The following is a 27,630-nucleotide window of genomic DNA, read 5'->3' as shown; positions in this document are numbered from 1 at the left end:
ATCTTCTTCAGTTCTAAGGTCAAATGGCCGAGAGTCCCAGATTTAAACCCAGTGGGAGTATCCCCCCAAAGAGGAACAAAGGACCCCCTGGTGATCCTCTAATCACATGCGCCAAGGTGTGAAAGCGGGTGTGAGACCTAATCAGCCAGGGTTTCGGGTGAGCTCATTGTGAAACCTGGCCCCACCTTGTCATGTGAATTCCTGAGGTCAGATGGCCCAGGATGTGAGTGGGCGTTAAGGCGTCTGGGGAGGGAACTCAAAACTGGATTATAGATGGCAGACAGTTGGTGTCGTAAACAGTCAGAACATGTCAGTCAGAACATGCTATATTATATTTAGATGGAAACTAGCGAGCTAACTCGCTGCTAACTTCTAACTCCGTTAAATTTGATAAATTCTGTTTTCATCGATGTCTGGATGTTAAACTTAATTGTTACTGTTACTGGTTACTTAACTTAATTGCTACTCTTACTGGTTGCTGGTAGAGCAGTTCCCTCATCTTTACAGTGAAATTTCACTTGCTGAAGACTAAACTTTGGATAGAGGCACACAAACAAACAGCAGTAAAGGCCTGGCAGAGTATTAAAAAGGAGGAAACCCAGCATCTGGTGATGTCCATGAGTTCAAGTCTTCAGGCTTGTCAGCAAAGGGAACATTTTATTTTCAATTATTTACATTGTCCAATTTCTTTTGAGCCCCTGAAATGAATGGTTTATGCTTGAAATACTTTAGTTCCTCAGATTTTTCTGCAATCTTTTTGTTCAACCCACTGAATTGAAGCTGAAAGTGAGTTTTTTCATTTAAAAATCATTGTGGTAACGCACAGAACCCAGAATGAGAAAAAAAAAAGTTGTCTCTGTCCAAATATGTAACTGTATTGACCAGTCCGATCTGGAATAATAGTAGATTATTGGTATATGTTTAAATAGGACATTATGTGACTAAAATTACATGTATGGAACAGAGACGGATGCTAACCTCTGATCCACCCTTCTGTGTATTAGTGCATGTGTATCCACGTTGCTACAGTCATGCCAGAGGGGAAAGGGGAGGCATACATGCAGTAATGTGATCTTGTCCTGGAAAGCAGTGAGACACTGTCTGCTCCTGGTTTGACAATTTTGAGGTTTTCTACTTGAAATATTTACCCTGACATAATGTAGACTCATTAAATTCCTAACATTTGTTATTGGGCTTGGCAACAAATTTTAGCCATGTGTGTTAAAACACCTGTTAGTCTAAATGGTAAACACTTATTCTTATATAGCGCTTTTCTACTCTCAAAGCGCTCCATACAACATGCCTCATTCACCCCATTCACACCATATTCTCACAAGCACTGTCTCTATACTTAGTGCTTTCTAACTACATTCATACTCCGATGTATGCATCGGAGAGCAACTTGGGGTTAGTATCTTGTCCAAGGATACTTAGCATGCAGACTGGAGGAGCGAGGGATTGAACCACCAACCTTCCGATCAGTGGGTGACCTGCTCTGCTGTCACAGTTTCTGAAACATATAGAAACAGTTTTTCAGGTGCGTCAAAAAAAAATCTTTCACTCTTCAGCCCCCCCCCCCCCCCCCCCCCCCCCCCCCCGATCTTGTTCTTTTTTTTGTTAAGGTTTTTAGTGTTTTTGTGTATCAATGATTTTATTTTTTTTAATTGACTTAGCACTTTTCAATATAAGTGTCTTCATTCCCACTCATCAGCAGGGCCGTGCAGAGACGTTTATAGGGGCGGGTGCTCAAAGCTAAAAAGGGGCACATTGAACCAGGCTGAATAACAACAACACACATTCATCAAGAATCTAATATGGGATCGCATCATACTAAATGGTAAATGGTAAATGGACTGATTCTTATATAGCGCTTTTCTACTCTCCCGGAGTACTCAAAGCGCTGTATACAACATATCACATTCACCCAATCACACCCATTCTCACAAGCACTTTATCTGTACTTAGTGCTTATTCTAACTACATTCACACACATTCATACTCCGATGGATGCATCGGAGAGCAACTTGGGGTTAGTATCTTGCCCAAGGATACTTGGCATGCAGACTGGAGGAGCCAAGGATCGAACCACCAACCTTCCGATTAATAGGTGACCTGCTCTACCTCCTGAGCTACAGCCACCCCAAAAAATTTTCTTTTTTTTATGTTCTCGTCTGCCCTGAAGGTGCAGAAGCTGAGATGAAATTCCACAATACTAGATCACTGTTGTGAGGCAAAGCAAACGTAGCCTATGTTTTAACTGATGGGTACAATGTTGCTGTTGAGGGGTTGCTGCTGCTCCTGCTGCTGATAGTGCTGGAGGGCAGGGCTGTGTTGATCTGAGACTGTAGACATTAAAAAGTCCATAGGAGAGATGGTAGCTGATTAAACAAGTGTCATGAGATAATAACAAAATGCAAAGATTGGTGACAGCGCTTGGAACCATAAGGAAACAAAAAACTGAGAAATAAACTAGACCCTGCCTGTAAATCACTCTTTGCCTCTCTTCCTCCTTCCATCCCCTCATTTCATCTATCACTCTCCACTTGCTGTCCATCTGAGAACAAGGCACAACTTGCTATTGCAATAAACTATTATTTAATTATCCACACTTAACAACTCTTACACTTAATCTATAATAAAATGATGACAGAAAAATGTTATAGAAGCAAAACATTTCAGTTGTGCTTATTATTACAGGGAGTGCAGAATTATTAGGCAAATGAGTATTTTGTCCACATCATCCTCTTCATGCATGTTGTCTTACTCCAAGCTGTATAGGCTCGAAAGCCTACTACCAATTAAGCATATTAGGTGATGTGCATCTCTGTAATGAGAAGGGGTGTGGTCTAATGACATCAACACCCTATATCAGGTGTGCATAATTATTAGGCAACCTCCTTTCCTTTGGCAAAATGGGTCAAAAGAAGGACTTGACAGGCTCAGAAAAGTCAAAAATAGTGAGATATCTTGCAGAGGGATGCAGCAGTCTTAAAATTGCAAATCTTCTGAAGCGTGATCATCGAACAATCAAGCGTTTCATTCAAAATAGTCAACAGGGTCGCAAGAAGCGTGTAGAAAATCCAAGGCGCAAAATAACTGCCCATAAACTGAGAAAAGTCAAGCGTGCAGCTGCCAAGATGCCACTTGCCACCGGTTTGGCCATATTTCAGAGCTGCAACATCACTGGAGTGCCCAAAAGCACAAGGTGTGCAATACTCAGAGACATGGCCAAGGTAAGAAAGGCTGAAAGACGACCACCACTGAACAAGACACACAAGCTGAAACGTCAAGACTGGGCCAAGAAATATCTCAAGACTGATTTTTCTAAGGTTTTATGGACTGATGAAATGAGAGTGAGTCTTGATGGGCCAGATGGATGGGCCCGTGGCTGGATTGGTAAAGGGCAGAGAGCTCCAGTCCGACTCAGACGCCAGCAAGGTGGAGGTGGAGTACTGGTTTGGGCTGGTATCATCAAAGATGAGCTTGTGGGGCCTTTTCGGGTTGAGGATGGAGTCAAGCTCAACTCCCAGTCCTACTGCCAGTTTCTGGAAGACACCTTCTTCAAGCAGTGGTACAGGAAGAAGTCTGCATCCTTCAAGAAAAACATGATTTTCATGCAGGACAATGCTCCATCACACGCGTCCAAGTACTCCACAGCGTGGCTGGCAAGAAAGGGTATAAAAGAAGAAAAACTAATGACATGGCCTCCTTGTTCACCTGATCTGAACCCCATTGAGAACCTGTGGTCCATCATCAAATGTGAGATTTACAAGGAGGGAAAACAGTACACCTCTCTGAACAGTGTCTGGGAGGCTGTGGTTGCTGCTGCACGCAATGTTGATGGTGAACAGATCAAAACACTGACAGAATCCATGGATGGCAGGCTTTTGAGTGTCCTTGCAAAGAAAGGTGGCTATATTGGTCGCTGATTTGTTTTTGAATGTCAGAAATGTATATTTGTGAATGTGGAGATGTTATATTGGTTTCACTGGTAAAAAATAAATAATTGAAATGGGTATATATTTGTTTTTTGTTAAGTTGCCTAATAATTATGCACAGTAATAGTCACCTGCACACACAGATATCCCCCTAAAATAGCTAAAACTAAAAACAAACTAAAAACTACTTCCAAAAACATTCAGCTTTGATATTCATGAGTTTTTTCGGTTCATTGAGAACATGGTTGTTGTTCAATAATAAAATTATTCCTCAAAAATACAACTTGCCTAATAATTCTGCACTCCCTGTATTTTTATACTGGAATACCTCTCCAACAACTGGTACATGTGTTAATGTTACCTGTGCTCTTTGTAATCCAGCTGCTGAGGGATCCACTGCCTTTAGTATCCTCACACAGCTCCTACTGTTTCCTCCTCATGTCCTTACCAGCCATGTCTGGACAATGTTATATTATGAGTAATAATTCAAAAATCCATATACATAAAACACACACATGCACACACACACACAGTGACATTTTAGACCTTCTTCAGAATACTGTATATACTGTGGGCATCATGGTGCTGATCCAGAATCCTTCCCTTATTACTTGTTACTAGAGCTACAATAATAAAGCAATGAGGGAAAAAAAGTAATAAATATGAAATAATTCAATCAATATAATTATAATAATTGAAATAATTCATGATGATTCCATTTGTTTCACTATCCACTCTGTGCAGGCAGAAAGCTTATTACATTTTTAAACTGTAGAGATACAATAATTTTGCTGCTGTAAAATCAGCATTTTGTCTTATTTAAAATATAAATCTAATATAATCTGTTTCTTAATGTATGTTCTTTAAAATACAGCGTGTTTTTTAAAATATTATAATTATAATAATCCATTATTATGTGGACATGCATATTAGATCTTTTTTAGTGAAATATAATCCCTCCAGAAAGGCAGGAAAAGCCCTGTAACTTACTTTAAAACTAAATATGTTCCCTAAAATGGTGGACAGAGCTACAGACCCATGACAGCCTTACACAGTTAGCCAGCAGCTATGACCAGCACTACTTGTGCAGTTAATAAAAGGACAGGTAAAGTTTGTCGCGCTGTTGCACACACAGCACGCTCATTTGTTTCAGTTCGTCAGTTGCCACAAGACAGCTTACCAACGTGTACGTAATAAGCTAACACTCCTGTGTGCTTTAGACTACAGTGTGCGCTGTACACCTACTTACTGGTTTTGTCGCATCAGTCTGTGTCTCTGAGTTAATTTGTGTTTCTCCTACAGCTCCGGACCGCAAAATATGCGCGTGCACTTTGTGAGCTCGTTCCCGGCTCGTAACCAGCGTGTTCTGCCGTCAAGGGCGATCATTGGTTAATGGTGATCATGTGACTGATGCAAGCCAGATCCTTTTATTTAGCAAAAATGTGATTAATAGTTAAATATTATTGTTGAGGGGCACAGACAGGACTCCACACGCACACACACATTTAAAAAAAAAATAATTAAAAATTAAAAAAAAAATTGCCTCAACAAAAGGGCACTTTGGGCACCCATCAGGAAAGGGGCGGGTGCTCAAGCCCCTTCCGCCCCCCCCCTCTGCACGTGCCTGCTCATCAGTTGGTTTTCAGGTGACTCAGAGGATGTTGGACATGTTCAAACGTCCCACTGATCCCCCAGAGTACAACTACTTCTATTTGCTTTCTGGTGGTGTCTTCGGCGGAGGCTACACTGCTGCTCTGCAGTCTGGACATTAACATTAAACAGGTGAAAGAGGACATTAAGTTGTGTCCATTAGTTGAAGTGTTTTTTGAGCTGGTAGCAGCTGGTAGGATTGAATGATGCTCTGCCTCTGTGGTCAAGTTCAGATATAGGCTTTAAGCAACCATGAGCCACTGATAAGCGTGATAGATTAATAAGCATGTATAAAGTGGGCTTGTTAAACAGCTCTGATAGGAGAAAGTCGATGAGCACGCAATAAAGTGAACTTGTTAGGGACAGTTTACCATCAGCCTTGCTAAAGTTTAACTTCATTTGTATTTAAAGACAGACTTTAAAGAAAATTCTTATTTGAAACTGGTGATAAAATCCAGGTCAGATACAGTTACATACAAGCATACAGTACACACTACTGCTCAAAGGTCGGAGGTCAGTTAGAAAAGTCCCTGATTGTAATAGAAAATTGGCTTTAATGTAATATCACATGAAGGTTATCAGTAATGTTTTCACAGCTTTAATCAAATCATTCATCATCCATAAGTTGTGATGGAAAAATGTCTGCGAGTGTGCAGGAGCCCATTTTTAGAGACAATCACTCCTGTGTTATAATGTTAATTCAAGTTTCTCAGGTCAGATGACCAACAGATGATAAGAAATATACTTTTACTAATTATTAGAGTTGAAAGGTATTTTGCTAAGCAAAATTAAATGAGGTTAGGCTGGAACTTGAAACATTAACATAAAAGGTTCAGCTGGTGATGCATGCAAGTTTCACACAGTAGAAATTTGTATTTATCATTTATATTGGTTTTTTTCTGATTTTAGTGTTTATTTGTGAGTATAGTTTTTATTTGCATGATTTTACTCTGTTTGTATCACATATTTTTAGTGTGTAATTTTACATTGTTTTAATCCACTGTGGATTGGCTGGGCATGGGACAAATTAGCTTATAGTGATCACCATGGTGAGGCATGTGTGTGTCCAGAGGTGTCCTTTCAGCTGTTTAAAGGACTTACTGAAAAATACACTGACATCCTCTCTTTCCCAATTTGCAGTTTAGAGGATGCTGTTTTATTCATGACTCAATACTTGAATGGTTTTATCCTGTTTATAAATAAACATTTAAAAATGACATTGCTTCATTGTATGATTAATTCTTTGTCTGTGTCAGTCCTTAATACATACACACGTATACAATAATTCTAGTTGCAATAGTCTCCGGAGATCCTATGCTCCGTTTCCTCCCTTTTCTTCACTGTTTACCTCATTCTGCCCAATAAAATGTACATTTTTGTAAGCAATAACTTGTTTTATGCCGTTAAAAAACAACTGTCTCCATATGAGGACGTACTTGAAAAGAAAAAGTCACCACTTTGCATTTTACAAATCAAGTAAACAAACACGGGGCTATTTATCATATAACTAACTTTTAGGTATGTGGGATAGAAGGATGGGAGCTTTAACTGTTGTGCCTCCATAATTATTCTAGAGTCTTTACAGTGCTCAGCGCCTGCTGTGATTTGGTGCTACATACATAAACTTGAAGTGAATGAATCCACCTGTTCACAGGAGATCACAGGAAGATGACACCAAACATCAGAAGATCTTATTGTGCGCCACAGTAAAAGGGTGGTTTCTTGGGACAAAGCACATAATAAACTACAGCAGAAGCTCACATAAAGCAGGAAATAAGCAGGCACCACTTGATCTGCTAAGGCACATTTCACACTTTTATTGTTGCCTCATTCACTAACAGTTCAATGGTGCAAGATTACCATACACCATTCACTCAAACCGCTTTCTAATAAAGAGGAAGCACTAATGTAACTCACCTTCTTAGTCGAGGTGCAGGGGTTACATTTTAGGTCTCCTTTTCCTTTCCCCCCCCTCTCTCTTACATTCAAACCCTCTCTTAGTTCACACTAGAACAGGCCGTCGTTTGGATTAATATGAGTGGAACAACTAAACCGCACAGACTTTATTTGATCAGTTAGCTGAACCTTTTATTAATATGTGCAAAGAGCTGCAAACTAATATATATACATTGCAAACAATAAGTACACAATCCAAAATAAAAACACCTCTGCATATGAAGTGAAAACATTTGCTCTGGCAGCGCTTCACATCAACATGTATATGAGGTACATTGCACTTTTGAGATTTGATCTGTGCATAGGTGCATCTTTGATGTGCAGCTCAGAGATCCACAATCCAGCACGTTTCTGTTTCTCTGACTGTCAGGCTGGCTGACCCGAGGCCACATCAGAGCTTTATTTTTTAACTATATGAAACAGACAGTTGGTAGCTCTCCTTCCATGCATTACATACAACACAGCAGGCATACTGCTGGTTGGTTGACCAGAGTTTTTTAATGCCTGTCTACATTAACACATCTTGAGAGGCGTAGGCGCCAAAAAGTGAATCCGGAGCCGAATGTAGCAGCTGCAGCACGGTACACAGAGCAAATATTTTCATGGGGTAGTATCAGAAATAAGTGTACTCCTGATATGTGCTCTTATCATTTGTTCCTGATGCTCAGATACAATCCTGGAATCAACATATGTGGCTGTGTCTCTGTCCTTGCTATAGATATGTGTTAATGTGCAAAATAAGTTTAAAAAAATTAAGAAATAAATGCCTCTGTTACATTTTATAGAAACTTTCATGGTGGAATGATTAAAAGCATAAGAAAAAAAAGAACAATGCTAAAAAAAAAAATGAACACAATGAGAGTTAGATGAGGTTTTGATTCCAGAATAAGAAAAGAAAAATGAACACAAGGTTCCCTGTGGTGCTGCTGAACACCGGTAATTCACTTCAGAGATTCACACATTCACATCATTTCTGCTTGAACTAGAGAACATGAGTATCGACTTACATTTGGTCTGTGAGACACATGTCATAGTGACCAGGGCTGGACTGGGACAAAACAATCGGCACTGGCATTTTTCATCCAAGCGGCCCAGGATGATAACGAGATGATGATGGATCGCTGGACAAGAAATGAACAAATGGGCTGCTGCAAATGTCTGTATGGCCAGTGCCCAGAGGCCCAAAGGTGCATCGGAAAATCCCTGGTATATATACTCCAGATTACCAGTCCATGTCTGATCTACCCAAATTATTATACTGGTGTAATATTGATCCGCTGGAATGTAGGAACCTCATTTTTTTCTTTGATGATAAAACAGGTTTGAATCATGTTGCATGTCTACTTCCGGATTTTTATTTGGTACACATGTCACGTGAGAGACATTTCAATGAATGGGTAGGAAATATACAGGGAGTGCAGAATTATTAGGCAAATGAGTATTTTGTCCACATCATCCTCTTCATGCATGTTGTCTTACTCCAAGCTGTATAGGCTTGAAAGCCTACTACCAATTAAGCATATTAGGTGATGTGCATCTCTGTAATGAGAAGGGGTGTGGTCTAATGACATCAACACCCTATATCAGGTGTGCATAATTATTAGGCAACCTCCTTTCCTTTGGCAAAATGGGTCAAAAGAAGGACTTGACAGGCTCAGAAAAGTCAAAAATAGTGAGATATCTTGCAGAGGGATGCAGCAGTCTTAAAATTGCAAATCTTCTGAAGCGTGATCATCGAACAATCAAGCGTTTCATTCAAAATAGTCAACAGGGTCGCAAGAAGCGTGTAGAAAAACCAAGGCGCAAAATAACTGCCCATGAACTGAGAAAAGTCAAGCGTGCAGCTGCCAAGATGCCACTTGCCACCAGTTTGACCATATTTCAGAGCTGCAACATCACTGGAGTGCCCAAAAGCACAAGGTGTGCAATACTCAGAGACATGGCCAAGGTAAGAAAGGCTGAAAGACGACCACCACTGAACAAGACACACAAGCTGAAACGTCAAGACTGGGCCAAGAAATATCTCAAGACTGGGCCAAGAAATATCTCAAGACTGATTTTTCTAAGGTTTTATGGACTGATGAAATGAGAGTGAGTCTTGATGGGCCAGATGGATGGGCCCGTGGCTGGATTGGTAAAGGGCAGAGAGCTCCAGTCCGACTCAGACACCAGCAAGGTGGAGGTGGAGTACTGGTTTGGGCTTTTATCATCAAAGATGAGCTTGTGGGGCCTTTTCGGGTTGAGGATGGAGTCAAGCTCAACTCCCAGTCCTACTGCCAGTTTCTGGAAGACACCTTCTTCAAGCAGTGGTACAGGAAGAAGTCTGCATCCTTCAAGAAAAACATGATTTTCATGCAGGACAATGCTCCATCACACGCATCCAAGTACTCCACAACGTGGCTGGCAAGAAAGGGTATAAAAGAAGAAAAACTAATGACATGGCCTCCTTGTTCACCTGATCTGAACCCCATTGAGAACCTGTGGTCCATCATCAAATGTGAGATTTACAAGGAGGGAAAACAGTACACCTCTCTGAACGGTGTCTGGGAGGCTGTGGTTGCTGCTGCATGCAATGTTGATGGTGAACAGATCAAAACACTGACAGAATCCATGGATGGCAGGCTTTTGAGTGTCCTTGCAAAGAAAGGTGGCTATATTGGTCGCTGATTTGTTTTTGTTTTGTTTTTGAATGTCAGAAATGTATATTTGTGAATGTGGAGATGTTATATTGGTTTCACTGGTAAAAAATAAATAATTGAAATGGGTATATATTTGTTTTTTGTTAAGTTGCCTAATAATTATGCACAGTAATAGTCACCTGCACACACAGATATCCCCCTAAAATAGCTAAAACTAAAAACTACTTCCAAAAACATTCAGCTTTGATATTAATGAGTTTTTTGGGTTCATTGAGAACATGGTTGTTGTTCAATAATAAAATTATTCCTCAAAAATACAACTTGCCTAATAATTCTGCACTCCCTGTATTCACCATTGGTATGGTCTTTTCAAGCATTTTAACTTTACCTTTTTGTTTGTGCTACCGTCTCCAGATTATACATCATAGCAAGTCTCACTAACCATCATAGTAAAATTTAGCTTTCATGCTTGCTGCTCTGCCTATGCCACCAAAATCTCTTACACCTGTCTATACCCACTCCACCCTACCTACACTCTTCACCTCTCTTGTACACTGTCCATTGGTTTGGATGGTTGACCCCAGGTATTTACAGTTAACTCATCTGCCTTCATTTTAGCCACCAGGGGTCACTGTTGGCCTACAACATTTAGCATGAAATAAAAGTTTATTTTGCCCGTTTATGAAGAACCAAAGCTTCTGAAAATGGAAACTACAAAGAAAAATACTTTCAATTCCTGAATAGCTTTGTAATAATTTTGTTAAACTTCATGAACTGAAGCAAAAATTGTGTCTTTATCCAAATACTTATGGACCCAGATGTCTAATTTTTACATGTGAGATTAATATCAGATTTAAAACCCGTTACACTAAATATGCAAAAGATAAAGGATACAACAGATAAAATAATTTGTTATTTGTGTCCTGATAATATGACTTCAGCTAAAACACATTTGCAGTAAAATTAAAATTGTAAAGAGAGAAAGAAAAAAATAAAACAAAGCAAACTGTGCAGGAAGCTTTATAATGCATATTTTGAGACAAACAGTAAACTTCTTCCCAAGAACACTCAGGCTGGTCAGTGGTCAGAGCTTATTCCTCTCAACGGTGAGTCTCTTCTGCCAGAAATAGATAATCACCAACACTGAAAGACAAACAGTAACTCATTTAAACTGAAACATCAGCCATAAAGTGGAGAAGAAAATTTTTCTATTATTTCTGCTGAAATCAAAGTGGAAAGTGGTGTAAAACAATCATTTTGCATAAGATTGTCTAAGAAACCATAAATGTAGAAAAGAAACATTTCTGTTACTTACCTGCAATAACACAGGGTATCAGCATGAAACGCAATATTTGAAGGGCTTTGTGTAACTGGGACTCAAGCCCAAGACTTACTGTCCTGTCACCATACTTTATCTACAAAATAAAGAGAAACATTTTACAGAGGGAGGTCTCACCTGAGCAATGGGTCAAAATCTTTATTGTATGCATAAATATCATTTTGAAGTTTGAAAGGCAACTGTTTGTTACCAATACAGCTGAAAAGGTCTGTTTGCCCTCATGATACATGGTTATCTCAGTTTCAGGCTTCTCCTCCTGAAAACCTCAAACTAAGAACTTTTATGTTGTCATCTCCACAAAGCAAGGAAGTTTTCTAAAGAACACCTCACCATACAATTCAATTCATATTTATATGTATAGCGCAAAATCACAACAACAGTCACCTCAAGGCGCTTTATATACAACAAGTTTGGTTTGCTTTGTTCCGCTGATACTTATCTAGCTGGGGGTAGCATAAAAGAAAGATTTATCAGTAACTCCTCAAATTCAGGGTTGGTTAGTCTTTTAATCTCACAGGTGAAAAAGTCATTGTTGTTACTGGTTTCTTTGGCTTCCACGATGCACTGGTATTCCGTATTGTCTTGAACGCCCCACACTGATAACTCATCTATCATCATCTCCAGCTTGTCTGTCTTTTTCTAAATGAAGAAAAAGAAAGGTTAGCTTTCAATGAACTGTCACATGTTTGTATATGTATGATAAAAAATGTATTTTTAAAAATAACCTGAATGATGATGTGGACATCTTCCCCTGTCCTTATAACTGTGAAGCTGGTAAACTCAGGGTCTGGAACGTAGGAGAGTTTTGTGGAGCAGGCTAAGGTTTCATTGGCTAGTTTCACAAACAGAGTGCTGCTAGAAAAACTCCTAGCTGCAGGTGAATCGTAGGTGAGGTACTGCAATGAAATTAAATAAACATAAAAGACAGCACGACATGACTAAAGCAGGACATAAGATTATGACATGGGTTTGTCAGATCTCCAGATCCGAAATGTTCAGAGCTCATGTATGAAAACATCTTGATGTCATTTCAAAGGCACATTGTTTGTGTCTACAGACCCACCGGAGAGCTGATGTTTCTGGGAAGTCTGACATCCTGCATTGCGTGGCTGTGGACGACCCCTTACAGAGGAACAGCAAGGAAAAAAATCATCTGATCCCACACTCCTTTCGAACAGTAAGCATAACCCACTTTTTATCAATGCTTAACAGTGTGAATTATTCAAACTGTGTTTAAACATGATTTATTTGATAGAGTTGTGAGAGATGTCCAAAAACATTTCCTCCAGATTTAACAGTTTTCATTTAATAAAGATCTTTTTATGTTTAGATGTTACTGTTGTTTTCAGCTTGATTAAGAAACTCACTAATAGGACTTATTGCTATCTGGGACTGATCCAACATGAAAGCAAAAAGGTGCAAGGTCTGGATGAGAATGAAGGTGCGCTCATTCACATACATGCACTTGCACAGGTGGGGGAAGGAGTTGTAGGAGGTAAAGAAGATCCCAGTTTTATGCTACTAAAAATATTTCTCTAGAAAATAAGGAGTTCTCCACATATTAGTGTATTCTGCATTAGACAATCTGAGGGACTGAATCATTACTTTAGCATAGATAATATGCTACAAACTAAAGTGTGTGATGGACTGAAAAGCTAACAAATTACCCCATGTATTCATTCTGCAGACAGCAGAGGAAAACAAAAAAAAGGCGGCTGACTAATGCAAAAACTTCCTTCCTCTTATGATAAATATATCTGTTCTCTTACAGCAGGATGTAGCAACACGTGATACTGATGTGATGTTTCTTTGGTCTTTGTTTTTAGGAGGTTTCAGCAAAACTAAACATACCTGCTGCTGGGAGTAATGTTGGTGCATGATGGTAATGAGCTGTAGGTGATTTTAGCTTTGCCATGGCAACGACCATCTGGGAGGAGAAGACATACCCTGACCACACCTTTGATATCTGAAGTGGGAATGTGGAACATCAGACTGAAACCAGTGTTGTCCCAAACAGGAGATCTGACCAGAACACAAAGAGAGAAACAGAGTCACTAACATCATCACAACATGCAGAAAACCCCAAGAAAGCTGAGCAGCAAAGTCTTCCTCAAAATTAATAAATGTTAATCTGTGTTTTTATGAGTTTTACACATATTTGATTTAATTTGGATTACAAAGTAAACAGTAAATCCAGATTTAAAGACAAGCTCATAGAGGCAGATCCATCCATCCGTCTTCATCCGCTTTATCCGAGGCCGGGTCGCGGGGGCAGCAGCCTAAGCAGAGAAGCCCAGACCTCCCTCTCCCCTGCCACCTCCTCCAGCTTATCCGGAGGAACACCAAGGCGTTCCCAGGCCAGCCGAGAGATATAATCTCTCCAGCGTGTCCTGGGTCTGCCCCGGGGCCTCCTCCCGGTGGGACATGCCCGGAACACCTCACCCAGGAGGCGCCCAGGAGGCATCCTTGTCAGATGCCCGAACCACCTCAACTGGCTCCTTTCGATGTGGAGGAGCAGCGGCTCTACTCTGAGCCCCTCCCGGATGGCCGAACTTCTCACCCTATCTCTAAGGGAGAGGCCAGCCACCCTTCGGAGGAAGCTCATTTCTGCCGCTTGTATCCGCGATCTCGTTCTTTCGGTCACTACCCACAGCTCGTGGCCATAGGTGAGGGTAGGGACGTAGATCGACCGGTAAATTGAGAGCTTCGCTTTTACACTCAGCTCCCTCTTCACCACGACGGACCGGTGCAGCGTCCGCATCACTGCAGCCGCAGCACCAATCCGTCTGTCGATCTCCGGCTCCCTTCTCCCATCACTCGCGAACAAGACCCCGAGATACTTGAACTCCTCCACTTGGGGCAGGAACTCATCCCCAACCCAGAGTGGGCACTCCACCCTTTTCCGGCTGAGAACCATGGCCTCAGATTTGGAGGTGCTGATCCTCATTCCCACTGCTTCACACTCGGCTGCGAACCGTTCCAGTGCGAGCTGGAGGCCTCCACCTGATGAAGCCAACAGAACCACATCATCCGCAAAAAGCAGAGATGAGATTCTGAGGCCACCAAAGCGAAAGCCCTCCGCCACTTGGCTGCGCCTAGAAATCCTGTCCATAAAAATTATGAACAGAACCGGTGACAAAGGGCAGCCCTGGCGGAGCCCATCACCCACCGAGAACGAGTCCGACTTATTGCCGGCAATGCGAACCAAACTCTTGCAACGGTTGTATAGGGATCGAATGGCCCGTAGCAATGGGCCAGACACCCCATACTCCCGCAACACCTCCCGCAGGACACCCCGAGGGACACGGTCGAATGCCTTCTCCAAGTCCACAAAACACATGTAGACTGGTTGGGCAAACTCCCATGCACCCTCAAGTATCCTTGAGAGGATAAAGAGCTGGTCCAGTGTTCCGCGACCAGGACGAAAACCGCATTGTTCCTCCTGTATCCAAGGTTTGACTAGCGGACGAACTCTCCTTTCCAGCACCCTGGCATAGACTTTCCCAGGGAGGCTGAGGAGTGTGATCCCCCTGTAGTTGGAACACACCCTCCGGTCTCCCTTCTTAAAGATGGGGACCACCACCCCGGTCTGCCAGTCCAGGGGTACTGCCCCTGATCTCCACGCAACATTGTAGAGGCGTGTCAACCAGGACAGCCCTACAACGTCCAGAGCCTTCAGGAACTCGGGGTGGACCTCATCAACACCAGGGGCTCTGCCACCAAGGAGTTGTTTAACTGCCTCAGTGACCTCGCCCCCGGAAATTGGCGGGTCATTCCCCTCATCCCCAGACTCTGCTTCCTCCTCGGAAGACATGTCAGTGGGATTAAGGAGGTCCTCGAAGTATTCCTTCCACCGCCTGACAATTTTCTCAGTCGACGTCAGCAGCGCTCCGCCAGCACTATACACAGTGCAGGTAGAGCACCGCTTTCCCCTCCCGAGACGCCTGACGGTTTGCCAGAATCTCTTCGAGGCAGTCCGAAAGTCTTTTTCTATGGCCTCTCCGAACTCCTCCCACACTCGAGTTTTTGCTTCAGCCACTGCCCGAGCCGCATTCCGCTTGGCCTGTCGATACCTGTCGGCTGCCTCCGGAGTCCCACAGGCTAACCAAGCCCAATAGGACTCCTTCTTCAGCCTGGTGGCTCCCTTCACCTCTGGTGTCCACCATTTGGTTAGGGCAGGGGTCGGCAACCCGCGGCTCCGGAGCCGCATGCGGCTCTTTAGTCCTTATAGTGCGGCTCCGCGTGGTTTGGGAAAATAAATTAGAAGTATTTAGCTGAAGTGTATTTTATTTATGTTAGTTCTTTTAAACTTGTAGTTCTAAATTGGAAGATTATTGTGATATTGAAATATAAATATAAAATTATATTCTATTATTTTTTCCTCGCTCAATATAAGCGTCACACTCGCGGAAGCTGGTATTCCTGCCGAAACACCGTGCATTTATCGAGACTTTCAACCCCGGGTAGGCCAATTATGGATCTTCGGATCCACATTATGTCAGCAGCTGCACCGTGAACTATGTTAAAGACAAACACTGCTCACGCCTCACAGACGACAGATGACAGCTTACAGTCCTGCGTAAACTGACTTCGCACAGCACCGATTAGCAGACGCTGTGCGCAGAGGTTCAGGAGCAGAAGTCCCATTGTAAACATACCACGGCAGACCCGACGATGTTTGCATGAACGCGCTTTTCACACGCGGTTGCTGTAGCTTCGCAGCTCACAGCCCGACACACACCACCAACACAACAGCACAGATAGCGCAGACTTTAAGGCGGCGAGGCGTGATTGCGGGTGCCGCTCAGGTGCGTCCGCCTTCCCTGCAGCGGCGCTGCAGACCACGCCCCGCCGCACGCATTAACCAGGTAAAATACATATTTAGGCAGAATTTTGCAAATATCTATTTTCAATTTTTCAGCAGCATAGAGCTTTTTTTTACCAATTATTTTTTAAAAGTCAGGTCAAGGCTCCAAAAGCCCAAAGGAGATATAAGGGAGGCGGCTCACAACAGTTTTTGTTTGCTACATGGATCATTTTAGTTCAGCTGGGTGTCTTTGCTTTTGTTATATTTCTTTAAGAGTTCAAAATGTGTTGATTACATAAATAAAATGTAATTTTCTCTGTAGCACTTCATGGATTTCATAAGCAGCACACCTTAGTTGTTCACACAAAGGTACAAAAAACAATATATATACAGTGTTCTCTTCATTTTAGATGTCAAAAAGTATTTGCGGCTCCCAGTGTTTTCTTTTGCGTGGAAACCGGGTCCAAGTGGCTCTTTGGGTGTAAAAGGTTGCAGACCCCTGGGTTAGGGGATTACCACCACGGCAGGCACCAACCACCTTGCGGCCGCAGCTCAATGCAGCAGCTTCGGCGATGGAGACGCTGAACATGGTCCATTCGGACTCAATGTCCCCAGTCTCCCTCGGAATGCTGTTGAAGCTCTGCCGGAGGTGTGCGTTGAAGATCTCGCGGACTGGGGCCTCTGCTAGACGTTCCCAGCACACCCTCACTACGCGTTTAGGTGCACCGGGTCTGTCCAGCGTCCTCCCCCGCCACCTGATCCAACTCACCACCAGGTGGTGATCAGTTGACAGCTCAGCCCCTCTCTTTACCCGAGTGTCCAGAACATATGGTCGCAGGTCTGGTGATACGATTACAAAATCGATCATCGACCTGCGGCCTAGAGCGTCCTGGTGCCACGTGCACTTATGGACACTCTTATGTTCGAACAAGGTGTTCGTTATGGCCAAACTGTGATTTGCACAGAAGTCCAATAACAAAACACCGCTCGGATTCAGATCAGGGAGGCCGTTCCTCCCAATCACGCCCCTCCAGGTCTCGCTGTTGTTACCCACGTGAGCATTGAAGTCTCCCAGCAGGACAACAGAGTCTCCAGATGGGGCACCTTCCAGCACCTCCCCAGGGACTCTAAGAAGGCTGGGTACTCTGAACTGCCACTCGGCGCATAAGCGCAGATGACAGTCAGGACCCGTTCCCCGACCCTGAGGCGCAGGGAACAAACCCTCTCATCCACCGGGAAAAACCCCAACGTACCGGCAGCAAGCCGAGGGGATATTAGAATACCCACCCCAGCCCGCCGCCTCTCACCAGGGGCAACTCCAGACTGAGACAGAGTCCAGCCCCTCTCCAGGAGACTGGTTCCAGAGCCCAAGCCATGCGTGGAGGTGAGCCCGACTATATCTAGCCGGTACCTCTCAACCTCACGCACTAACTCAGGCTCCTTCCCCACCTGAGAGGTGACATTCCATGTCCCTATTGCCAGTCTTGGCAGCCGGGGATCAGTCCGCCAGGGCCTCCGCTCCTGGCCGCCGCCCAGCACACAATGCACCCGACCCCTATGGCGCCTCCTGCGGGTGGTGGGCCTGCGGGAGGATGGCCCATGTCTCCTCTTCGGGCTGTGCCCGGCCGGGCCCCATGGACTAAGGCCCGGCCACCAGACGCTTGCCCTCGGGCACCCTCCCCGGGCCTGGCTCCAGGGCGGGGCCCCGGTAACCCTATCCCGGGCAGGGTAAACTGTTCCCTCGATATCCTCTTCATAGGGGTCTTCTGAATCGCTCTTTGTCTGGTCCCTCACCCAGGACCAATTTGCCATGGGTGACCCTACCAGGTGGCAAAAGCCCCCAGACAACATAGCCCCTGGGATCCCTGGGACACACAAACCCCTCCACCACGATAAGGTAGCGATTCACGGAGAGCATAGAGGCAGATCATTCCACAAAATAGTGAACATTTACTTTAAAGTCCACAAACACATAAAGAAGCAAAACACTCAGCTTTAGTTTCAGGTTTACACTCTGACAGTCTCCCTGAGCAACGGTGATGACATGCAAAATGTGTGACATTTTAACTTCAGATGTTTATTCATCATTTTCAGATTGACGCTTTTCACTGTAGATGAAAAAGAATATTTTTGACCAAGGAGCCTAAACCCCCCAAAGCTACACATTATTATCTACATTTGATAGCACATATAAAACATCATGACGACTTCATTTTAGTGGAAGAACTTCAACAAAAAGAGTTTCCAGTTTCTTTAGGAAAAAGCTGTCCTTATTCATAAAACTAGATGGTCGCTCATAAAAGCTGTTAAACTGTAGAATATGTGAGTTTATAATGTGGCTGATGTTTCCCTGGAAACATTTCTGCTCTTTATATCCAAAGCACAAACTCTCACATGTAAGTAAGTAAGGAAAATGTATTCATAGCACATTTCACAGATAAAAATCTCAAAGTGCTTCAGAATAAAACCAGAAATATAAAAAAACTTATATAAATTATAAATGAAAAAACTTAAGCAAAAGCTTGTTTGTATAAAAATGTCTTCAGCTGCTTCTTAAAGGAGTCAATGGAGTCTAGACAGCATAAAGACAATGGAAGAGAGTTCCACAGCCTTGGTGCCAGTGCCTGAAAAGCCCGATCCCAACGTGTTTTGAATCTCATGTGTGGGACCAACAGTAACCTCTGACCTGACGACCTAAGTGCTCGGGATGAAGCACGAGGTTTCAACAGGTCAGAGATGTACTGGGGAGCCATGCAGAGCTCTAAAAGTTACAACTAAAATTTTAAAATGAACCCTTTAAATTTATTGGCAACCAATGAAGAGAAGCCAAACCAAGAGTAATATGTGACCTTTTGTTTGTGCCAGTTAAAAGTCTTGCCACAGCCTTCTGTACAGTCTGAAGGCAATCCAAAGCTGATTTGTTGAGAAAGGTATAAAGACCGTTACAATAATCGAAACGAGAAGAGATAAAAGGATGAATAATCATCTCAAGTTCTGCCTTTGACACCAGTAGTCTGAGTTTAGAAATGCTTCTTAAATGATAAAAACAGTTCTGGACCAGTTGTTTAGAGTGTTTCTCAAGAGAGATTGAACTGTCAAATAGAACACCTAAGTTTCTGAGACTCAACTGAAATGAAGGGTCTAAAAAACTGATATGCTGCCTAATTTCTGAGAACGTGATCAGGAGCAATAGTCAAAGTTTCTGTTTTATCTGTATTTAACTGGAGGAAACTGTCATTTAACCATTCTTTGATTTCAGACAGACAATTATTTAAACAAGTGTGTGTGTAAAGTGACTCACTCTTTTGGAGTACAGTCAGTATCTGCCTGGATCCTCACTGCAGTCACATCATCAAGGTTATGACCTGACAGCACTGCGTGGTTTCTACCGTAGAAAGACACCACACTGGGAGTGATGGAGGAGATCTCTGGGATCTGACAGTAAGACACAAAAATGATCAGTTTTAATCCAGTGCCATCTGCTGATGTTAGAAGCTCTGATGGACATGAATAAGGTGTCAGAGGAACAACGAGTTTGAGGACTGAGGTTCAGACTGACAGAGAAGTTCTTCCCAGACTGCACATTTTGGCAAACACTGTCCTGCAGGAGGAAGCAGAGAGAATCAATATGGCAGGTTTAATGTCACTGTCTAAAGAAACTATGTAGAACTGATGAGAATGGAACTTCTGTCTTATTTACAAGGAAAAAATTCAATCAAAATTTTTGTCAAGCAACTGAATTTGCATTTGTGAGTTGTCATAATCAGTTAACATATTATTGTATATAATATTGCTGCTTTTCTGAAGCCATAGATATCTGAACATTAGACCAACCCACTCTTAATAATGGTAGACAAATCTCAAAAGTAATGTAAACTTAAAGTGGAAGATTTAATGAAGAAAATCCTGAACTAGGTAAACTAAAGACATGAATTATTACATTGATCTCTGTTTGATCGGCCCAGGAACATCTGTTTATGTTCCATCCACAACCAGCTTTGATGCACTGCTGACACCTGAAGAGAAACAATCACATATTAGTGTTGAAATCATCAAGAAAATGATTATGTCCAAAAATACAACATACAACAAAGAGACTCCTCAGTAGTAATGCATTCTTCTTGGTGATGACACATAATGTTGTGTTATTAGTGATCCATCTTCATAATCTTTATAATCTGGACTTGAACTTACAAGACTGAACTTGGTGGTCCACTGATGTCAGAGCAGTTGGTCAACCTCAGCTGTTCTGACAGTTGTGTTGAACCAAGTCTAAATTTCACTGTGACATGCAGACCTGTTAAATAAAAAAATAACATGATCAATGTCATAGCCTTCAATTACTAATATTTAAACATATGTGTAATGAGTTGCACAGTTTATAATAACGAACAGCTCAGATTTGTCAACTAGTAAAGAGTATTCATCTGTCAGAGTCAGCTCTGTAATGTTTCTATTTTGCTGGTTGGGAGATGTTGCAAATCAATAAGTAGGTCTGACTGCAAAGTATTTAATTTATGAGTAGTAAATAGTTAATAAGTATTTTATTCGTTTGACTGCTTATGAAAAGTCACTGACCATCAGCAGGAAGTGTACGATCAGACAGGATGCAGGTGCATTGTGGGAACTGTGGAGGAGGGTTATTCGGAGCACAAATTGAGCTGGACCTTGCAGCGAACTGACAGGTAAAGTTAGATGACACTTCTTGGCCCACGATCAGGTGTGTGTGCATTTTTAGTAAAACCTGAAAATGAAGAACATAAGTGACAAATACCTGAAAGCCACAAATGATCACAGTCCCGAGTGTGTTTGTAAGCTGTACCTGTCCATTTGTGTCCTTTTCAACTTTGTGGGAAATCATTTTGTGTTGGGACTCATCAGGAATGGACAGCCAGTCTGAATCTGTGCAGTCATCTTCAAATGTGCAGCTAGGAGAAGAAGAAGAAATGATCACCAAGTTCAGAATTGTTTGAAGACGTCAGCTGCACATGTTGTTTCTCTCACCTGCTTTTAGAGCCACACCAACCACAGTATGCATCCTGTGCAGACCAACACTCCTGCACATTTGTGTACATGCTGTATTTTGACACAGGAACTCGCTTCATCTAGAACAACAAACACTTTAAAATGCAGCACAGGTACATGTGACATTAAGATAATCAGTAAATAATATAAGTACCTGGTTTCTAAATGGCACATACACATGTTTACGATCCACTGGATCCAGATGTAATTTGGGAAACACTTTGCGGTCATCACTGGTCCTGTAGAGCACCGTGGGACAGGCGGCGTGATAGTTCCTGTCCACAGACAGCTGACAACAAGAATTTGTGAAAAGAAGAATTTATTCACTCATTTCTACCTTGTGCTGAAACATTCCAATTACAGTTATATAATGGACATGGGCATAATGTGTAGACTCTTGGCTTTCATTTGATGGTATCCAGATCCAAATTGGATGAAGGGTTCAGGAGTTTCATCTCCTTAACATGTGCCATCTTCTTTTTAAAGGGACCAAAAGTAATTGGACAAATGACTAAAAGGCTATTTAATGTCAGACGTGAGCAATTCCTTCATCATGTCATGATCAGTTAAGCAGATAAAAAGCCTGGAGTTGATTTGAGGAGTGGTGCTTGTATTTGGAAGATCAACATGCAGTCAAAAGAGCTCTCCATGTAGGTAAAAGAGCCATCTCTAAGCTGCAAAAACAGCAAATAGGAGGAAACCCAGAGTTTGGTGATGTCCATGAGTTCAAGACTTCAGGCTGTCATTGCCATCAAAGGGTTTCAACCAAGTATTGAACATGGACATTTTATTTTCAGTTATTTAATTTGTCCGGTTACTTTTGAGCCCCTGAAATGAAGGGATTGTGTTAAAAATGCTTTAATTCCTGACATTTTTATGCAATCTTTATATTCAGCCGAGTGAACTAAAGCTGAAAGTCTGCACTTCAACTGCATCCAAGTAGTTTCATTTACCAAACGAACCAAAAATATATATAAAAGAGTATCTTCTTCTTTTTAGCATAAAAATTGTCTTTCTGACTATTTGTTTCATAGGAGGGCCGAAGCCTTTACTCATACAAAGAGAAAAGTGATCCAGGTATATAAAAATCAGTCGCCCTGTTTGTGTTGGACAACCTCATATTGACAAATATTGTTCATGTACAGGCCTCAGCGTCTCTATGGGATTACCAACAGCAGAGACAGTGAATCCCACCATAGTAACATATAGGTAGCCAACACTAGCAATGCATCAGTCTGATATTAGCATCAGAGATTCTTCCAGTCATGGTTCAAAAAGTGAGATCAGGTGTGGGTCAAACTAATCAGTCCTGTGATGTTCAGTGTTTAATGTGTCAACTGTTAGCAGCTGTGTACCTGTTGCTAACTGGTGAGAACTAACATAGCCCTGAGGAAGATAACGGGAAGAGAGCAGTCTGGAGGTATTTAAAACCTGCAACATCAACTGTTTTCTTATTTGTATGTTTTCAATAGTTTCTGATTTCATTTCAAACTTCTTCTTGTTTACTTTCTAACTCTTGTCATAGTCAGTAAAATACTTGTTTAGAAGCTTTTAGTGCTTTCTTGGTCACATCTCTCATCTCTCCACTCCACAAACAACACCTGCATGTGTGTGAGCAGATGAACTCACAGGGAGACTGAGAGCACACAAAGAAACTAGAGAGACCACAAATGACTGCAGTTTGCAGCAAAGACTTCAACAATGAAATAAAATGAAACTGGTTCAAATAAGCAAGCTTAAAAAATCCTGAATAATTTGCCTTTTAAAAAGTTTTGCTTGTTATTTATTTTGGGTCAGTGGTTGTTTGTGATTTTATTAATAGATGCTAATTCAACGAATATATTTTGGTGACACAACTATTTTTCATGTTTGTTTCATGTGAGGAACTCAAAGTGCATTTCAGGATGATGAAATGGCATCTTAAAATCAGGCTGGTAAAATAAGTACTTTAGAAGTTTCGTTTCATACACACCTTAATGAGCTGCCCGTCTCCTGTCCCAATGAAGAAAACCATCCAGCCTCTCTGCCTCACTGCCAGCACAGAGGTCATGTAGCTGTGCCTGAAGAGGACTGCCTTTGGTTTCAGGACCTTTGGCTGAGAAACAAACACACTGATCATCAGATCTGATACTTTAGATATCTTTAGATTAGAACTCAAGATGGTTAAAATAGAAGTAAGCTGTCATCACTCCAAACCTAATGAAGTGCTTTAAATTTATGAACCCAAACAGCACATCCATTATTTGTGTTTACACCTTGTATAATCACATACATGAACATGATTCAAATATGAAATAATGCTCAATAAACTGAATTGGCTATAATGCAATTTTCTCATATATAATTAAAAAATGTGCTATTTCAAGAGAGTGATGCTGATTTGTGCCTTGTGTTTTGTTCATATCATTTCATGATGTATGTGGATACTGATAATGAATCTTTATCAAGTCATATGAAAGCACAGTGACCATAACTGACATCTGTCACCACAGCAGCAACTCTGTAAGTGACTAATTAACTGACCTCTCACTAGGAGCATGATAGTGTGGGGACAGTGGAACTGGGAATTTAGAGCCCCACCGGTACGAGGGACTGTTGTAATGCTGTAATGGAAAGTGTCTTTTTGTTTATTTCCAAGTAATCACTGTTATGTTTAGAATGGTGTCAATAAATTGGTTGAGTGACTGAACTATAATTCCAAAAAGGTAACAGCTCTCTCATTCCACCTAAACCCCTTACAAATGAGAGAAAATGTTTAGTTGTTGTTTAGTAATGTTTAGTCCATCTCGTAATGGGATTTGCCTTCATATCAGCAATAAAGCAACATTTGGGTATCGAAGAAGACAAAAATAAAATAAAATAAGTAGCAGTAGCAGCTGTTATGATGGCAAAATATTGTAACACAAGCGGCGCTTGGATGGAAGCAGATAGAAATTCTTCCAAGTAATCAGTTGTACTGTCAGCAGTTTCATCTGAAGGTTTATCGTCACTGACTTTAAGCAGCATTTGGCTTCACGGCATGTTGGACCAGCTGTGAGGAAGCCTGTGCATTTCAGGATGATAAAGCAATGTTAAAAAAAAAACACAATTACATTTTTTAAAGTTTGCAAGTTGGCCTTTGTATAATTATGGATGTGTTTATTTAGTTTTTGTTAAAATGTTCAAATCAGAATCAGAATACTTTATTAATCCCAGAATAAATGATGTCATCACAGTTGCTCCAAAACAGTAAGAATAGAACCTTTGCTAAATTAAATAATGCAATATATTACAAGATATTACAAGTTGAATATTGATATAGATGACATTCAGGTACCTTTCTTATTATATTGACTTTATTTTCTCTGCAGAGCACAATAATAAAACACTGTCAGGCAGGTCACCATTGTAGGCTTTCTGAGTACAAATGCTCAAATGTTTTCATGTATTAAACCACACAGTATATCTGACTGACCATGATCAGTGCATGTTGTGTTTGATGACATAAAACATTTGATTAAATATCATTTAATAAAATGTATTTAACATGGTGCTATTAGCCCGACTGAACCAAAGAACTTTAACGTTAGTGTTAGTTTGATAAATATCAATGTGTGTCACGGCTGGGGCAGCAGTCTGTGGAATTATTTAAGGACCCAAAACGCATGCACTTCAGAAGTGAGGGAGCTTTATTAATGGAGGGTGAATATACAAAAAGGCGAGGGTGGCATAAACAGAACTGAGTAAAACCTAAACTGGGAAAAACTAAGCATGGAAAACAAACCAGAAACCTAAAGACACACACTGAGATGCAGGGAGCCAACGGAGGAAGATACACAGATGAACCGGCAACAGGCAGGAGAACACAGGGCTTAAATGCACACAGCAGTGATCAGGGGATGGGAGACAGGAGGGGAACACACCTGGAAGAAATCACAGCTGACAAGACAGGGGAAACGTAAACTGAACACGCCCACATGAGACAAGGACCTTCAGAATAAAACAGGAAATTAACAGACACAGAGGACCTGACAAGACACTGAACTTAACAGACTTACAAGCAGACATTGTGGACAGACAGAGGGAACACAGGCAGGCATAAAACAAAACCCAAACACATAGCAAACCTAAACAAAAGACATAAAAGAATAAACAAGAACATAGGATGACATAAAGAAACACAAAACACTGAGTCGTCAGACTGAGGACCATGACAATGTGTTTGGAAACTCGTTTAACTTTCACAGTTAACAATTTAATATATTATTTACATTTATTATGGCTTCAGAAAATGGAAATTAATGAAAAACTAGCTGAGGTCAACTTTTACCCAGGAAGACTCAACAGCCTTCTTTCCACTGAAAATGAAGTAGCAACAAAGCTTAAAGATTTTATCAATGATATCAGTAAAAAGAGAGCTTGTCAATTTACAAGGGAATAAACTCCACCATTATATATGTGATCTTAATTATTTTTTTCTGATTTCTTAAGTTTTAAGTACCCAAGATTAAATTTTCATGTGAAGTAGCAGACTGAGTCGATTGATGTTTCTAGTTTTGTGACCAGACTGTGTAATAAAGTAATCTGCCTCTCTGTGAACATTTTGCTTTCATGAATGTCCACATGAAACTGTGGAGGCACAGGTGGAGACTACATTCAGGAACCATTCAGAACATGTTTAGAAGTTATGCAGTGACCCACCGTCACCGTCACTTCTGATGGCACAGAGGTGTAGAAGTCTGGATCTCTGTCCCCTGCTCTGCTGTAATCAGGGCTGATGTCAAACACCATCAGCTCGGTGTCGGTGTCTCCTCCATCCACGCTGAACACGCCGCTCCAAAGCACTGGCTGCTCCCCCGGGATGACCGAGGAGGCCACGAGTCTGCTGCTTTCACCGTCAGAGACACTGAGAGTCGCGCCCCGCAGAGACTTGAGTGTATCAGTTTTGCTTCTTTCGCCTTTGAGCCAAATGAGGCGGACTCTGTCTGAGCTGAGAGCACGTTGGAGAACAGATAGATGGTTGATTTAATCTGAAACCCATCAACAAACTCCACATCACCTTTATTTTTAATCCTAGGTGTGCCTAAAGATCCATCAGTTGTAGAAAATATACCTCCGCCCTGTTTGTTATCTGTATTATGAAGGTTGATAGTCTGCTGATTAATACCACATTTATTGTTTTCGGGCTTTTCTTTGTTTTGTTGGATCGCAGTCAGAATGTCAGTCTGAGTTTTCTTCTTCACATCCACCAGAAAGCTGACAGACCTGTTGCTGCTCTTCAGAGGTCCCACCTGGATGTGTTCTCTGTACAGAAGGTTAGAGATGTTCTTCAGGTCCAGAACCTCGCAGTAACTGCAGTCATCGTCAGTCCCACCGCAGCTGATCAGAGACGCATTGTTTGTGAAAGGCAACAACACGTTGATGCTGAAAGTATCATTCCACTCAGCTGTGTCAGAAACCCGGTAAAACTGCACATCATCCTGCTTGTTCCCGGTCTTTAAGATTCCTCTCTGGGTCAGACTGTTGATCAGAGTCAGATGGTGGCTCAGCTGGTACAGCCTCTCCTCTGAGGCGATATAAAGCCTGTTGGAAGTCACGGCAAATTGGCGGATGTCTCCATCAAAGGTGAAGCCTCCATCCTCCTCCAGGCACAGACTTCGTTCTCCCCAGAGAACAGAAAGCAGAGCGAGCAGCAGGATCATCTTGTAGCAGCAGTGATACTTGTGCCTGGGACACCGTCATACACTGAAGGTCTGCATGGCACTCTGCTCCGTGACACAGTGCCTCTAGACTCGTGTGTAAAAGCGCAGTGTGCCTCTGCTGAAAAAAGAAGTGTTAAAAATAGAAGGAAGCACGCCCAGCTAATAGAAAAATCAGATTTTAATTTTAGGATTTAACATCATTAATATTTTCCCTCAGCTGTTTTCTCTACTTTCTGCCATGTTCTCAGTCTGTACAGTTTAGTGTGACAGCAGAACCTGAACAAAATCAAAACAGTGACAGCACTCAGCTGCTGAGAAAGCGGTTGGTGAACCTTCAGTAAGTTGTTACACACTGAAGGAGGACAATGTTCGTCCAGGTGCACACTGAGGTTTATTAATCTGAAACATATCTGAATAATAGTTCTGTGTTACTGTCGAATTTCATTACCATGACAGACCTGTCATGACAGACCTGTAATCCCTTACTTTTGTAAGGGATTACTTTGCCAGTCATTCATTTGTGTGATCTGCCACCTACTGGAGAAACTCAATATTGCCTTAGAGCCACAGGTGAGAGCCAATGAGCGTTAAAGAT

At 41.9% G+C, this 27,630-nt stretch overlaps 1 protein-coding gene across 1 annotated transcript; it reads right to left on the bottom strand.

Annotated features, from left to right (window-relative positions):
• Positions 1-12,260: 12,260 nt before the first annotated feature.
• LOC102077436 (plexin-C1) lies at positions 12,261-26,324 on the bottom strand. Its single transcript, XM_025899709.1, has 13 exons — positions 26,035-26,324; positions 23,327-23,449; positions 21,509-21,643; positions 21,334-21,434; positions 21,152-21,257; positions 20,908-21,073; positions 20,524-20,626; positions 20,270-20,345; positions 19,889-19,930; positions 19,631-19,764; positions 13,374-13,544; positions 12,586-12,644; positions 12,261-12,418 (listed from the first exon to the last, which is right to left on the bottom strand). The coding sequence occupies exons 1-13, from the start codon at positions 26,122-26,124 to the stop codon at positions 12,390-12,392; spliced, it is 1,335 nt and encodes a 444-aa protein (XP_025755494.1). The 5' UTR covers positions 26,125-26,324; the 3' UTR covers positions 12,261-12,389.
• Between the last annotated feature and the right edge of the window lie 1,306 nt (positions 26,325-27,630).

This window comes from Oreochromis niloticus, linkage group LG17 (genome assembly GCF_001858045.2).
Source record: "Oreochromis niloticus isolate F11D_XX linkage group LG17, O_niloticus_UMD_NMBU, whole genome shotgun sequence".
Classification (NCBI taxonomy): domain Eukaryota; kingdom Metazoa; phylum Chordata; class Actinopteri; order Cichliformes; family Cichlidae; genus Oreochromis; species Oreochromis niloticus.
Note: the sequence above shows the minus strand (reverse complement) of the source record. Positions and strands in the feature narration are given on the sequence as shown.

Coding starts and splice junctions, on each gene's coding strand:
- LOC102077436 (XM_025899709.1), bottom strand. CDS start 26,124: ATGGTGTTTGACATCAGCCCTGATTACAGCAGAGCAGGGGACAGAGAT. Junction 21,258..21,333: donor TGGTGTGGCTCTAAAAGCAG/GTGAGAGAAACA, acceptor TTCTTCTCCTAG/CTGCACATTTGAAGATGACT. Junction 19,931..20,269: donor CCGATCAAACAGAGATCAAT/GTAATAATTCAT, acceptor TTCCTCCTGCAG/GACAGTGTTTGCCAAAATGT.